Here is a 14,805-nt window from a genome sequence, read left to right on the forward strand (position 1 = left end):
TGAGAGAGATTATGGAATATGTATCTAAAACAGAAGATAAGAAATAAAAGGCAGGAAAGAAAAGGCTCCCTACAAGGTAGCAACCAGTTTCTCGATGATGAGGATGGAGGAACTTGGGAATATCAGAAAGTTACTAAAATAGTCAGGAGAGGAAATATATGTGGAAAGAAGGGGGAAAGGGTATAAAATTATTTCTAATTCAAATCCAGTCAGCAACTTGGATACCTCCAGCCCAGAAGTTAACCACAGCCATGTTTTGAAAGTTCTGATTCATACGCACGGGTGCTTGTTGTTCAATCTTGGTTTGGCTCCTGGGCTGTTGACTCTTTATTCCCCACCTGCTGAATGAATTGAGTCCCTGTGTTAAAACAAAGAGCCTGTGAAGGTCCTAAGGAAATACCATAGTTTACACAAAGTAGTCTGTTGACTAACTATTTTTCAGTTAAAAATTTTTTTAATTAAAAAAATTTTGACCAAGACAATAATAGAACATAATTTGCAACTAGTCAGGAAGGCAACTGGTCCCAAGAGAGGAAAGAAAGTGATAATAAAGGGATGCCATCTCTGGGTGAACAGCATGATGCAATGACACAAAGACAAGACTTGAAAGCATAACAAATATGTTACAGGTTAGAATAATTATCTTCCAAGTCGGAACTATCTGAAAGGCATAATGTAGCCTGGGCGAAAGACTAGTTGAATCTTTAAATGATCCAGGTCAGCGTCCATTGTGGTCTTCATACTGATGAAGGAGACTGGGGGCATCACAGTGGAAGTCGAGCATTTTAGAACCTTGAGCTGATCTAGTCCCATCCCTTCCGTTTACAGGTGAGGAAGCTGAGGTCCAGTGAGGGTAAATGACTCTCCCAAGGTAGCACAGCTAGACAATGACAAACCCAGAAGGAGAACCGGTTTCCAGCTCAGAGGCTGTTCCTTCAACCACGTTGCCTCCAAGGTAGACAAGAGGACCCACGAGAGGCGTGTGGGGCCGTGTGACCACAATGCTGAGTAAGCCTGAATCAGAACACTTGAAGAACACTTCTCATGACGAGACTCAGAGGACAAAGCCCCCGCCTGAGCAAGCTCAGAGACCAGACTGACAAAGCCAGTAAGCGTTTACCTCCTTTCCAGGCAGAATGATGGAAGAAAGATAAAAGGTCAAGGAAGCAATGCCTGTTTAATTTAATTAAACTGGTGACCGCGCCCACCTTGTTATGAGAAGGTGCCCGGGTCAGGTCAATACCTAAATACTAACAGTACTGCTAACAAAAACAAGTTTAAAAGAAAATCCTTTTACTAGAATACCTGTAATTACTCATCAATAATAATAATGATGATAATAATAATAATACCTTTTTAAAAAAAAAAACCCACTTCAAGTTGCATATTATGCACACACGTTTGTTGTGAAAAAAATGCTTGTTGGTGTGGTTGAACATGAATCCCTGTCTTCCCTGCCATGCTGTAGCTTTATTCCCCAAGGGCATGAGTGGGTGCCCTCAAGGAATAAGGGAGTCTTAGCTCTCTCTCCTTTTACACTTAGATTCATCCACGTCCCTGATACAAACAGTAACACTGGTTCTACAAGTTCTAGAAACAGAACACTGATTGATGGGAGGATTATCGGAGACACTTGATGCACATGATTTGTAGGAAAAGTCTGTGATTTCTCCGTAAATTACTAATCTGAAAGAGACACAGCAAACCGTCCACAGCTTCAACTTCAAATGATTTAAACAAAAATAGAACGAGCCATGGACAGTGTCTGCATCCCTGTCCAATTTGATGTAAACAACGTTTGTAGAAACTGGGTTTGTTAAGAAAGTTTATCCATATATCTGGATAGCAATAAAAAGCGTTTCCTAGGAAACTGTAAGATCCTGTACCACACAGCATACAGCCCAACTAAGAGGAAAATTAGGTTGATTTCTAAATTCAAGATACACATTTGTACAATTGTTCTTAACTCCTGTGACGATGTCCGAGTAGAGTGGGCATGTATATTGGTAGTTGTGTCTGTCTTCCTTCTCTCTCCCGCTGCAGTCTTGCCTGTGGAGCTCACTGGTCTAGACTGCGTTTCCTCCTCAGCTCTGAGCCCCTGGACGTCCACAGACTCCCTGTGACTCTCCTCCTCCACTTTCAGCCCCAGCCTGGGTCAATACTGCCCTTCTGCTGCTAACGACACTACTGTTTCATGTCTTCCCATTTCCTCCAAGACAGCTGCCAGCACGCTCAGGTTTCCATCTGGGAAGTTCTGTGCTTCCCAAAGATCCAGGATGACGCCAGTTGGACTTGATTTGGTGGCAAAGTAATTCAAGTACCTGTAATTGGTAATGGGAAAATGTGCTGAATGGTGTGATTTACGGATCTGTTTTCCTTTCAGCTTTTACTAAACCTTTTCGTTACTGCGTTTCTGTTAAGTATAACCGGACCCACCTGGGAAACCGCGGCTTGCAGTGAGCCGTCCTGAATAACTAGCCCATACTTAATTAGGTCAGCCCCAGACAGGAGACGTGATGCCTTAACTTTGTTAACCTCAACTCTGAGTTAAGAGCATTTACGAGACAAGATGTCTGTGGGTCACATCCTAAACAGGAAACCAGGAGACTTATGTTTTCTTTCCGGCCCAGGCTCTGATCACCTTTGACAGGTTATGCCATGCCTTTTGCTTGGTAGTGATGGCAACGGTCTACAAAGAAGAGGCTCCCGAGGTCTCTTCGTAACTTCATAGCAGCGCTGTGTTTAGCATGTTAATTACCCACCCAGCATCAGGTCCTGCTCAACAGGAGGTGAGGAACAACGCTGAGTGAATGGCTATATCATGTAGGGGTGATTTAGCCTGTCAGCTTTGCGAAGTGGATCACAAAACCTGATATTTACAAATGTCAGATAAGCCCAGGATGTCTCTCCACCATGTTGTTTGCAAGACCATGGTGCAAGATACAAGGTAGGAGCTTAATACATGTTGGCATAATGGAAAGTAAGTAAATGTACAGATGGAGAAAAAAAAAAATGAACGTTGCCCTAAGTCAGCTATATGAGTCCTGGAGCCCGATGTCTAACGGGAGCTCGTTCTGAAGCCCGGCCATGCCCACCTGCCCAGGTTGAGCTTATGCGCTAGCATCCTCCAGTCGTGACCCCTCGTCTGCGGGGCGTCCAGGCTGCTGCAGAGCTTCTGCCGGATGGGGGGAGGGATGCTGAAAGCACCGGGTCCCGTCATGGTGGTGACGGTGCTCGCTGGGTCCAGCAGAGGCAAGTCGATGCCAGTCGGTTCCTGTAGTTGAGGCACAGGAACAACACAGCATTATTTTGGAAGAAAGACAAAAGCAATCCTTACTGAACCAATCAACGTAATGCCTTGCTTTGAATGGTCAGAAGAGAATGAATGTTATTATATTCTCCTTAGTGAGAACGGCTTCTTTCTGGCTGAAAGTTGTGATTCTCTGTAACCTGGCTGAGAGGAGGAGGTACATTTTGAGCTGAGTTTTGCATAGCCTTGGATTGATGGGTCTTCTGTGAGGACTCGGCTAGCTGGAAAGCTCGGGTGTAATTCAGTTACAGCTTTTCTAATGGGATTCTCCAGGATGAGCAAGGGGATATCTCCTAAAGGTTTAGATTTCAGGGTGGGGGTGGGGGAGACATGTTCAAAAGGGCAGCTCTTTGAGAATGAACTGATCCAGACCTGAGATTCTAGAGACTGTCTGACCCTGAGGAGAAGCCCTGGGCAAACGCTTGAGTAAATTCTCCCTCTAACCTCTGTAGAAGATGGCTCGGTCCTGCTTTTGTTGAAAGAAATGGACCACAGCTCTCCTCTAAATGACATCAAATTAAGACTAATTATTTAAAAGAAAATGGCGAACACAGTACATGGCTTTAGGGCAAGCTGCTAACAGAATCCTCCAATTGCTGTACACCCTTATTTCTTTTTTTAATCTAATTTTAGTAGAGAAAACCACAGATTGGCTCTTAAGGTAGTTTCAGCTCATAAAACGGCACGATTGCAAAATCTGAAATTCATCTGCAGGAGAAACTCTAATCATTTTCTGATCACTTCTGCTGGTTGGAAAAGCAAAAGCAAATGTTGCCTGGGAACTATTAAAGCAATAAAAGAAAATCCACTTAATCTGCTTTAAATGTCATCTCTCTCTTTTTCAGAGCAGGTAAAACTCCGTGGTGAACATAATTAGTTGCTGGAGGATAAAACAGCCACACGCAGGTCCAGCCGTCAGGAAGTCTCGGGGTCTGGTGGAGTGTTCCGCTCAGACGTCAGTGCCCTCCGCCACCCAGAGCCTCCCACACCCTGCTGCTCCTGCACCTTGGGGCCACCGTCTGTGTTCCAGAATCAGCAGCCAAGGCTCACTGCGAGGCTTGTGCAATCACACGGCACAGGGTCTGTCCGGGGGCTCTGGAGGGCATGTGAGAGCAAAACAAATTTTTTTGCCATAGAACATAAAGTGGCGTTGGCTGTGATCACAATATTTGGCCTCGGAACCCAAAGCTTGGCAAACTGGGCCTCCGAGGATTCCAGTGGCTCCTTTATGTTAACTCCAGCACGTACCAGGACTGAAAAGACTGCTATGAGATACAGAAGCAACCGATGGGAGTTGGGAGTCCCTGAATCCCAAAGAGCTTTCCCTGTACTGGGCATAGAGCTCTTTCCAAGGCACCACGAGGACAGAGGGCTCCTGACCTCAATGGCATAGGGCTTAAACAAAGGGGACCAGGAAGAGAGGACTGAAGGCACACGTTCGTGTTTTTCAACAGATTTATGTTGGGAATGTCTGCACCCAAGTGGCCAACACTTCTGTTAGGTATAGAATTGGGAGGGGGGCGGGCAGAGGCGTAGAGAAATCACACCTCATTCCACAGCTTAGCGCTACCGTCCGCTTGCAAGTCCTGCCTGCTTCTCGTCTGGACCATAACGATGGGGCCTAGAAGGAAACCCATCCTGCCCATCCCCGGCCTGCAGCGGAGGCTGAGTCTGCACGGGGAGGGGTCTGCTTGGTGTAGCGCTGCCTCTGGCCTCACCAGCTCCCTGCTGCTTCCCTGCGGTCTATCCCTTGTGCCAGACTCCTCTCCCCGAAGCCCAGCGCTGACCTTTCTCCTGCCTTCTCTTAGTAAGTGTTAAATGGCTCTCCTGCCACGTGGATTCCCAACTCCTTATCATCAGGCAGTGAGGATCATCTGCAGGACCTGCCTGGTGGGCTGGCCTGAAGCCCCAGGGCTGCCTGTAACCTGCAGAGCCAGGCCTGCCATGGAGGCGGGGTCCCATGTGCTCCGTCCACCTGACAGCCCGGCTCCCGCCTTCCTCAGGTTGCGCTGGCATGACTCACTCTCCTCAGACTGGACCGTTCACTGTTCCCGGCGCCTTTCTTAAGGATGTACCTTTGATAGTTCTTCTGCCCTTTCGCTTAACCTCTGTCAGGCAAACACCTCAAAATCTGGACTGAAGAGCATGTTCCCTGAGCAAACCCACCCAAAGCCATCCACCTGGAGCCCTCCTATAGCACTTCCCACAGCTCCTGCCCTCCTCGTAAGTCTGCTCTATGCACGCCGGTTGTACTTACGGATGACTTCCTCTGATTTCCCAAATTTCTTGGAGATGAGAGTATTTTTGTCATCCTCAGAACTTCTGTGACCCTCAGGGCAGTGCCCTGAACGTGGAAGCTACTCAATTCGTATTTGTGGAAGAGAGGAAGATATGTTTTCTGGTAGAGGAAGAGGATGAAGCCAGTTCCTAACAGAAGCCCACCTCGCAGGGTACGGCTGAACTTCCTTCCAACTAAATGTGGCTCAAGGTGAGGCCCTCCTCGCTGTTCAGTACCGAAGGTAAAGGCAGGCACGACTCTCAGGAGGGTCTGCTCACACATACACGTTGTCCCCCTTTTCTTGGGGAATAAAGACCTGTCAGCACTTTACGTGGGCCTTCAAACCCTGAGTCTCCAGCCTTGGCTACTGTGCCTGTTTGTTTCCTTGTGCATGAAACAAGCCCAAAAGGGCATAATTTCTTGTCTCTCTTATCAGATGGCTGACAGCAGCCTTGGAGGTAAAAGAAAAATACATATATACGTTTACATTCAAATTTCATCTAGTAATTTCTGTCACTGTTACTACTTCTTTTACTTCCAGGTATACTCTCACAGAACACTTATTAGAATAATTGTTTGTGATATTGGTACCATCTGTCTTTGACGTTATGATTCCCTTGGTTAAACATGATTTTTCACCGTTAACCAAACAGCTGCTATGGCACACATTTTCAACACTCCACAGGAGAAACGACTTTCCTTTCCTGTATTCTGACTGCTCCTGAAGTCACTAAGAACAACTAGATTTTCCCAAGGGTCCTTTTTGAACAGGTTATAGAAAACAGAGGAGGTGAATAGGTAGGATGGCTAGAGCAGAGTGATGCTCGTACCTTTTTAATATTGTTCTTTGTGTGCACGAAAGTGCTGTGTGTCAGTAGTTAACAGGGTTAGAACGTCTTTGTCTATACTGTAGTTAAAACTAAAAGTCCTAACGAGACTGAAGTTTCTCTCTCTTCTCTACTTTTTTTTCCTCTTGATGGTGACGGGCAGCTTCTCCTTTATTACTTACCCTGTCCCTCTAAGGAAAAGAACCTTTTATCATCATTTATCCTCATACTTTTAACTCTGCTAGGCATTTTCATTCTTAAACTTCATCTGAGACTAAAGGCTTTATCTCTAGGTAAGGAATCTCTGGCCAAGGCACCTAGAGAGGAACAATCGCCCAGCTCTCGACATCACCTCGGTCTATGTCTGGTCTCCCTGGGGGGCAGCAGGTCCTGCGCCTGACTGCAGAGGCCAAGGGCCGAGTAGCTTTAGAAAGGAGCGCTGGTGACACCTTGAGCGGTACATTCCTGGCAAGTCAGCTCATTTTCAGGAGACGGGACGTTGGAACTGCAAGCCCAGGCCACCTGCCAGCCTGCCGTGTGACCCGAGGGCGGAGCCCTGTCCAGAAGACAGACACCACCAATGGAGCCTTTTCTCTGGTTGGTTATGGCTTGTCAGCCCCACAGAACCCCTCCTCGAGCTTTTGATGAGGATCCAGGTCTCAGGGCTCTCCAGAGCCAATTGTTCACCAGCACGTAGCCCGGCTCCGGACATCAGGACCAGCCCCACTCTCCCCGCTCTGCGGGCCACATGCGCTGCATTCAAATGCTAACAGCAACGGTGGGACTCGGTGACCCAGAAGGAAAAGCAGCAGAGTGGCCCCTAATCCCCAAAGTCATCTGACTCGGGTCATTTCTGCCTCCCCCTCCTCCCGTTAAGTGTGCTTGTCTGTCACGGGCCTCTGAGGAGACTAAAGGGTCGGCCTCCCTGAGCTGGCTGCCACCAGCTTGCAAAAGAAATCGTCTTTCCTCTGAAAGTCCTTAAACTCATCACACTATGACACGACACTGTCTCTTCGCAAGGGGCTGGCTGGCCTGGCAGCGGGGGGGCCCTGACCAGCGCGCTTTCGTTCCCGGCCACAGCGCATCTGCCTTTTTTTCATCACATCGCTCATGCCGAACAGAAAGCAAGCATCAAAGGAGCAGACCTCCTCGCCCCCCTCCAAAATTCAGCAGCCTTTGTTGTGGCTGGAGCTGGGTGGGTATTGAGCTTTGCAGACCTGCTGGGCCTGGAAAGCGAAAACACCCTCCCGAGCCAGCAGGGGTGGTGCTGCGGGCCCGCGCACAGAAAGGCCCGGCGGTTGCCATGGCGCCCTGACACCAAGATCATGCCTCATGAATGTCACCGAGGTCTGTGACTAAAGTTGTTGATGAGTCAAAAGTCTCATGAAACGGAGGAAGGAAAATGATGACCGCAGCTCGCCAGGCTGTGGGAAAGGAGGAGGGGGCGGCGTCAAGGCGGACGTGTGTCCCCCCTCGGTTTGCTAAGGAAGCCTGTCTTTAAACACGACCTGTGGAGTGAGACACGCCGAACAGGGTGACGTCCCATTCGTCACTGTGCGTGAGACAGCGAGGAAGAGGAACCTTTTAAATCATACACCGTCCGGCTGTAGTTCTGAAATATGACAGTTCTGTGCTGCGGCTCAAAAAGCAGCTCCAAAGCTCAGCTCCACAGGCCCCGGACGCTGCTGCCCCCTTCCTGTCACCCTGTCCTTTTCCTTTTGTCCCTCCAGCCTGAAGCGTTTCCGTGGTTCTAACTCCAAGCCTTGGGGTCCCAGGTAACCAATAAGGTCATGAGCACCCCCTTCTTTCCACCCAGAGACGTTTTAAGTAGCAGCGATGGTTGTCATTTCTGAGATACAGACATACAAAAAGTCGCACCTGGAGGAAGTGAGGCTCACAGCGAGGAAAGGCAGTGTGACGGGCGCGAGGGGGGAAGTGCGTAGATTTTACTTCTACTTCTGGACTGTCTCTCCTACCTCGGGGAGGAGGGCATCCCTTCTTCTATTTGGAGGATGATGTATAAGAGAGCAAGGAGACCAAGAGACTTCTCCTTTCGACATGGAGATGAAAGGAAAGGAGGCACAAGGAGGGGGCAGGCAGGGCACCATCAGGCCAAGGCAGGTGAGTTCCGAGGAAAGAACCAGAACGGGAGGAGAGGCGGAGGATGCCAGGAACAGGGGACAGCAGGGGTGCTTTGGGAAAGTCACTCTATGTGTGCGATACTTAAATTGAACCTTACACTTGAAGTTCAGATCTGTGTAAAAAGTTAGGACAAGATCCTTAAGTTCATGTCACAAAGCGTAAAAGTCCTGTTTTTTGAAAAGGATCCTCTATTACACTTTTATATAATTTTAGCTCCCTGTGTTCACTAACAATACTATTCTGTGAACCAGCAGGCCCCCCAGAGAGCTTTTCAGGACTTCCCACACTGAGATACTTTATACCCCACTGGCCCTCCCCGAGGTCGGTCCCTCCTCTGGTCTGAGACCAACGAGCGCCTCTTACCTCGGACACGGTGCAGTTTAGCTGGAAGATCTGCCCTTCTCCCTCCACCTGCCGCACACAGAGTTTGCAGACCAGCTCCGCTGTGTTCAGGCTGAATCTTTCCAGAGTGAACGTGCAGTGGAGGTTTCTCTGAGACCCACTCCAGATATGGTAGAAAGGAATTTCCTGAAGCATATGAAAGGGGGAACCACAAATGAGGGACTAACGCTCAAGGAAGCTATCAGACCGTGCACTGCCGAGTAATCATCTCAGTACTGCACGTGTTAATTCCCTTGTTTAATCCTCACGATGGGTCCATGCACAAGCACATCCCAAGCCCCTTTTCAGGTGAGAAAGACTGAGGCCCAGAGATGTTAAAGAACTCACCCAGAGTCCCAGAGCTAGAAAGTAGCAGAGCTGAGGTCTGAACCCGGGGAATCAGCCCCAGAATCCTTATACCTAACCAGCCTGCGACTTCTCTGTCATTTACAAAAAAAAAAAAACAAAACAACATTGTAAATGATCTTTTTTTTTTAAGGTTTAGACAACTGCCCAAATAAAACCTACACACTCCAGTCACTGCCCATTAAAAGCAATCCCTGCCATGGTACCCTGGAGAAAAGCAAAGTCTAAAGGATGATGCATGATGCACTGACCCAGTTCCCTTTCGTGCCTACGCCCTCCCTCTGCACAGGATGGGGAAAGCCAAGACTCACTACAAGTTGGAAACCGGAGGCTTGATTAGCTGCCACAGAAAAGTTCTTGGCCTAAAAAGCACCAAGCCTCTAACAGACACAATTGTCTAGGAGTCTAGATCCCCTCACAGAGCCCAGAATCTTTTTTTCAATAAAGGGGAAAAGAAGGATTGATACAAAATGGTAGACCATGTTGGTTAAGAACAGCGGCTCTGGAGCCAAGTCCAGTACAAACAGGATGCCTTCCCCTTGCTTGCTTGGTGATTCGGGGGCAAGTTACTTAACCTTTCCTCAGTTTCTTCATCTGTGAAAGACTGTACCTAAGCAAGAGAGTACCTGAATGGAGGGGGTTAAATGAGATTAATCAAAGTACACGAGAGTCTGGCAGATGGTGAGAACTCAGCCAGGCTTAGCTTAAACTAACATCAGGTTATCATTATTATAAAAACAACTTTCCATTATGGTTGCACAAAAAGAATTGTTCATAAAAGGGGAAGATTTGTGGACTTTTATGGCAGTTGCAAAATCAGAGAAGGAAGAAAGCAAAGGAGGAGATTTAATGAGAAAGTTAAAGCCGATCTTTCAATCAAGTGCTGAGCATGTACCCCCATCAAAGCTCGAGGCTGTAAGCAAACTAGTAGGTTTGTTTCCCGCAATTTCTGTGTAAGTACCAGACATCTGAGAGTAAGAATGCAGCTGAAACTCTTCCCTTCATCCCTTCTAGTATGTTCATTGACTTACATCAGGAAATCACAACCAGTGCAGCTACAGGGCAGGGTGTGGGACTGGATTTGCATCTGTGTAGACAAGGATTCACTGCTTATTCTAAGGGTGTCTGCGACTCCTAGGATGGGTCTGAGGCTAGGGATCCCATCACACCGTCTCCTGAGAGCTTGGGCTGGCTGATGGAGGAGGAGGTGAACACCTCTGGAGAGTCTTGTTTTTCCCACACACAGCTACATACAGTGGGACTTGGGGCCAGTATTTTTATGCTGTTATTTAATAAAATCCTGACCAGGTTTTATTTTTACTTGCTATCCCAGCTTCCAAGCTGAGGTTCCTTCTAAGTTTTCAATGTAAAGGCACTCTCCTAGCCAGGCTGAAGCCTAATTTGTGTCATGTGGGATAACAATGTTCCCTTTCTCCTATGAATGCATTTGAGGCTGGTTTTACCAATTCAATGTTAACATTACTCTGAAAATGCACAGACATGATGGACTTGGAAATCTTATCTACTGAAAGTAAAACATTGATAGTAAAGGTATCTGAAAGAGAATTCATAAAAAAGCATTTCCTCCAGTATGTCTAGAGTATTTTTTCAAAAAATCCTAAATATCCCCCAACTATTTTGGACAAAGGAGTACTAAGATAGGATTACTTTCAAGGAAGGCAGTATCTTCTGTCTAAATCATTCTAGTCCTCTTGGAGGTGTCTCCAAGCCTTTAGCTCAGCTTGGGAACCTTACCTGATATTTGGCCAGCAGTTTGCTCTTCCAGAGGGAGTGGGCGACATCGTGAATGGACAGGCGCAGGTTGTGGGTGCTGCCTTTAAAGTGAAGAGCCTTAGGTTCTTCTAGGAGCTGCCCTCCCATCTGCCTTTCGAGCTGCAAGACTTCCTGCGACGACAGGCCCCAAACCGAAAGCAAATGTGAACGACTGGCATCCCTTCCACAGTACGCTTCCTCACTCTGTCCCCGGCCCCGAACCTAACCGTGCAGCACGTGACCTCCATCCTGCAGCCCCGAGACCCACCAGCTGAGGCCCCGGCCAGTCTGCACGTGACTGGGCCCTACTGGCCAATGGACGGTGTCAGCAAGCCACACGACACTTGTGCGGTACGTTCAGTACAGTCTACACTTCCTGACGAACGAGTGGGGTATTTAATCAAATACACGGCAACGACAATCAGAACCCAAAATGGGGAGGATCCCCCCAAAAAAGAAAAAATCGGTAGAAACGTAGATAAACAGATACGTTAAGTAGATTTTCAATGAACTTTTAGGGAAAGGGGCAAACAACTAGAAAACAAACCAGATCTTAGATTGGAAATACTAGCTAACAAAATAAAAATCTGGAATGTGTTTTGGGCACTTTTTCTATTTTTTTTTTTTTTTTAGTTTCTTTACCTACAGAAATAAAATTTTTGCTTAAAATTATCCACTGCACAATTCCCAATTATCAAAAAATAAAAATATGCTCATTAAATACTCTAACAGAGGAAAGTACGCTGATACAGATTAGGAGGATTTTTCAGCACCAACTATTGGTCTAAATAGTCACTCAGATTAAATTTTTTAAAAAACCACCTCATTTTTCAAGAACCATGGCTGATTAAATTTGCTATGTAACTTTACTTATGCTATAAAGATATAACATGAAGATAAATTCTGTGTCTACTTCCACTCCTCAAGCTAGTTAATGGGAGTTAATGAAGCATTGCCAACTACAGCTGCAATTATCCAAACATCAGCAAAGCGTAAGTTATCAATGAACAAATATCCTGAGTCTCCTCTGCTGTCTGAACCATCCTTATGCATTTTGTTCCTCTCGTGCTTTAAAAGTTTTAGTGATAAAAATACGCAGACATCTGTGACCTTTTTTTCCAAAGGGGTTCAGGAAAATAACGGATTTTATAACCGTATAAAAACAAAATACGATTTTCTTCTTTGGTGAGATTTCAGTCGGAAGCATGGGGTTCAATAACACAGGTGATCACCCAGGCCATTCCACAGGCGTGCACACGGAAGCTCCTCCTGCACAGGTAGATGGTCACAGCGGAGGACTGCAGTCCAGTAAGTGCAGAGCTTAACCAACGTCATTGATTAGATGGAAACAGCTCATTTCAAACTGCTCCTTTACTGGCTCTTAGCATTCTCCATCTTTCAGTCGGGCCACTATTCTGCACAATGCAAGCTGCTGAAAGGTCCTATAAGGTGTAGGGGATACGAGGGTCATGTGGGATGTGGTCTCAGGCAGGGACTCCTCTAGTTAGTTGTGTAACGGAAGAGATGAGGCAATAGCACAGTGACAGAGAGGTGGGAGTGGTCCAGCTGCTTGAGAGCCCTGACGTTGAGAACATTCCACCTTGCTGGCTGATGAGCGGCTGTTGCCTGTGGCAGGAGACTGAGCACTCAGCCACCCCGACACAGACGTTGTGTCACTGTGCCCGCCGCCCCGCAGGCTCCAAGGGCCCCCACAGGCCTCTAGATGTACCCAGCACAGAGCCGAACACGTTCCTCGTGACACGCCCGCCCGCGACACTTCACACTCCAGTCCTCGAGGGGAATCTGGCCTTGCGGGAATGAAGACGAATAAGAAAAGCGAGGGTTAATTGCAGTTTCTTCTGCTTCAGCAGGAAGGCGTAATGAGCTTATGTTGATCACGTTCGGTGTCTAGTTAGCATAAGAGAGAAAGCTGATGTTCCTGGTGAACCTGGCACCTGACAAATTCTAAAGCTAAAATGATGTTTGTTTATAAGCCATTAGAAGAAAAGAAACATAATTAGAAATCTTTGAGATTACAGTCATGCCAATCAATCAGTTCTAGCTTCTCTCCAGTACACCCTAATTACCTCATCAAGACATCTAAAGAGCAATCGATAGTAATTATCTGATTACTATAGATCTTCATTATGTCCAAGTTATCTCCCTGGGATGTCTAGAAGAAGACGCATTGTATTCCGGGAGGTGACTGTACCCAACAATGTATAATCCACACCTCATTCCTACCATCAACACAGATTGCCAGGGGAGATGGGGGACATGACCAGTTTTCTTGGCAGGGATGACTACTGAAAAAAACCTAAACTGCCTATTGGCCATGACCTTGAGGTCAAGATATCTAATACAGTGCCACATCTTGAGTGCAAAGTCTGCGTAGGAGGCAGCCCAAGAATAAGGCTCAGTCCCTGGCTTCGTCGGCATTGACCTCGAAAGCCATGGTAAAGAGTTCTCCCGGTGAGGAAAGAGACTGGGTTGGCTCAAGCCTTTTTTTTTGAGAGAAGGTACCAAGTAAAGTGCCATTTTAAAGAACATGGTGCTGGAGAACACACACACTCCATATTCTTAATTTCTCCATCTCTCCACTAACCAGGAGTGACACAAAGCTGCTGCACACAGCTGGGAGGAACCTGACTTTTCTGTCCTGTTCAGTTGGACAGGAACCCTGGTGAGAGATGAACTGCCCACCAGGACGCAGCCATGCTTGGAGCAAAGTCTCTAAACGTATTTGACTGCACACGCCATCAGTCAAAAAAAATCAAGCCTGCATTTTGCTTCTGTTTCTTTATAAGTTATACACCTATATTAACACATCAATATGTTAATGTTATATAATATACCTAAGGTTAAAAGTATGCGCTAAAATGAATAGACACAGAAGTCCTTAATAGTGTCTATTTTTACCCCCAAAATCTCATTGGCCTGGGGGTTGTGAAGTCCATTTTGGAGACTGCTGGCTGGGGCAGCTGTCCCTCCACTAGTACTCTGGGAGAAATCAGCCAGGAGTAAATGATTCAGTAAGAAGAATCCTTACCACACTTAAATTTAACTTTTTTTTCCTGAAAAGTAGCAACTGGTATCATCGGACCCAGGATGTTCAACTTCAAGGGAACACAACAAAATAAAGGAGAAGACAATAACCAAAGTACAAATTAAAAACATTGAAGTGTGAATTAAAGATATTACGATCAATAAATAAAACAACTCCTTGGAAACTAAAATCACCTAGAGCCACACGAGAGGGAGATGACCTGCCACATACAGCAAATCCCATATATAAATTTTATAAATTCATATAAATTTATATGAATTTATAAATTTATAAAATTTTTAATAAAATTATAAAATTATAAAAATTTTTATAAGTTTATAAAATTTATAAATTTATTAAAAAAAATTTATAAAATTATACAATTATAAAATTTTTTATAAATTTATAAAATTTTTAATAAAATTTATATAAATTTTACGTCAGAAAACAGAAGAGGCAAGCCCACTTGATAGGCTACTCAGGGTTTTGTTCCATACTGTTATGGTTTAAGTATCATAATTTCCGATATTTTATAGCTGATCCCACTTAAAATTAATGTAACATTTTAAAAAGCTTGATTCTCTGAATTCCTTCTGCATGAAATCATTTTGGGTGTTACACATGATACAGAGAACATAAAAATAACAGATGTGTGAATCAATAAAATATAGCTTTAGAGTTA

The 14,805-nt window shown here is 45.9% G+C and overlaps 1 protein-coding gene across 2 annotated transcripts in view; it reads right to left on the bottom strand.

The window, feature by feature from the left end:
• Nucleotides 1-434: 434 nt before the first annotated feature.
• The window catches only part of UNC5C (unc-5 netrin receptor C), a 410,747-nt gene continuing 396,376 nt past the window's right edge, over nt 435-14,805 (bottom strand). For both annotated transcript variants that reach the window (XM_068542466.1, XM_068542465.1), the window contains 4 exons: nt 11,060-11,209; nt 8,921-9,085; nt 3,096-3,274; nt 435-2,321 (listed from right to left, as the gene is read on the bottom strand). In XM_068542466.1, the coding sequence (XP_068398567.1) occupies nt 2,156-2,321; nt 3,096-3,274; nt 8,921-9,085; nt 11,060-11,209 (660 nt within the window). In that variant the 3' untranslated portion in view covers nt 435-2,155. The remainder of the gene's footprint in view (nt 2,322-3,095; nt 3,275-8,920; nt 9,086-11,059; nt 11,210-14,805) is intronic.

Source organism: Eschrichtius robustus, chromosome 4 (assembly GCF_028021215.1).
Source record: "Eschrichtius robustus isolate mEscRob2 chromosome 4, mEscRob2.pri, whole genome shotgun sequence".
Taxonomy (NCBI): domain Eukaryota; kingdom Metazoa; phylum Chordata; class Mammalia; order Artiodactyla; family Eschrichtiidae; genus Eschrichtius; species Eschrichtius robustus.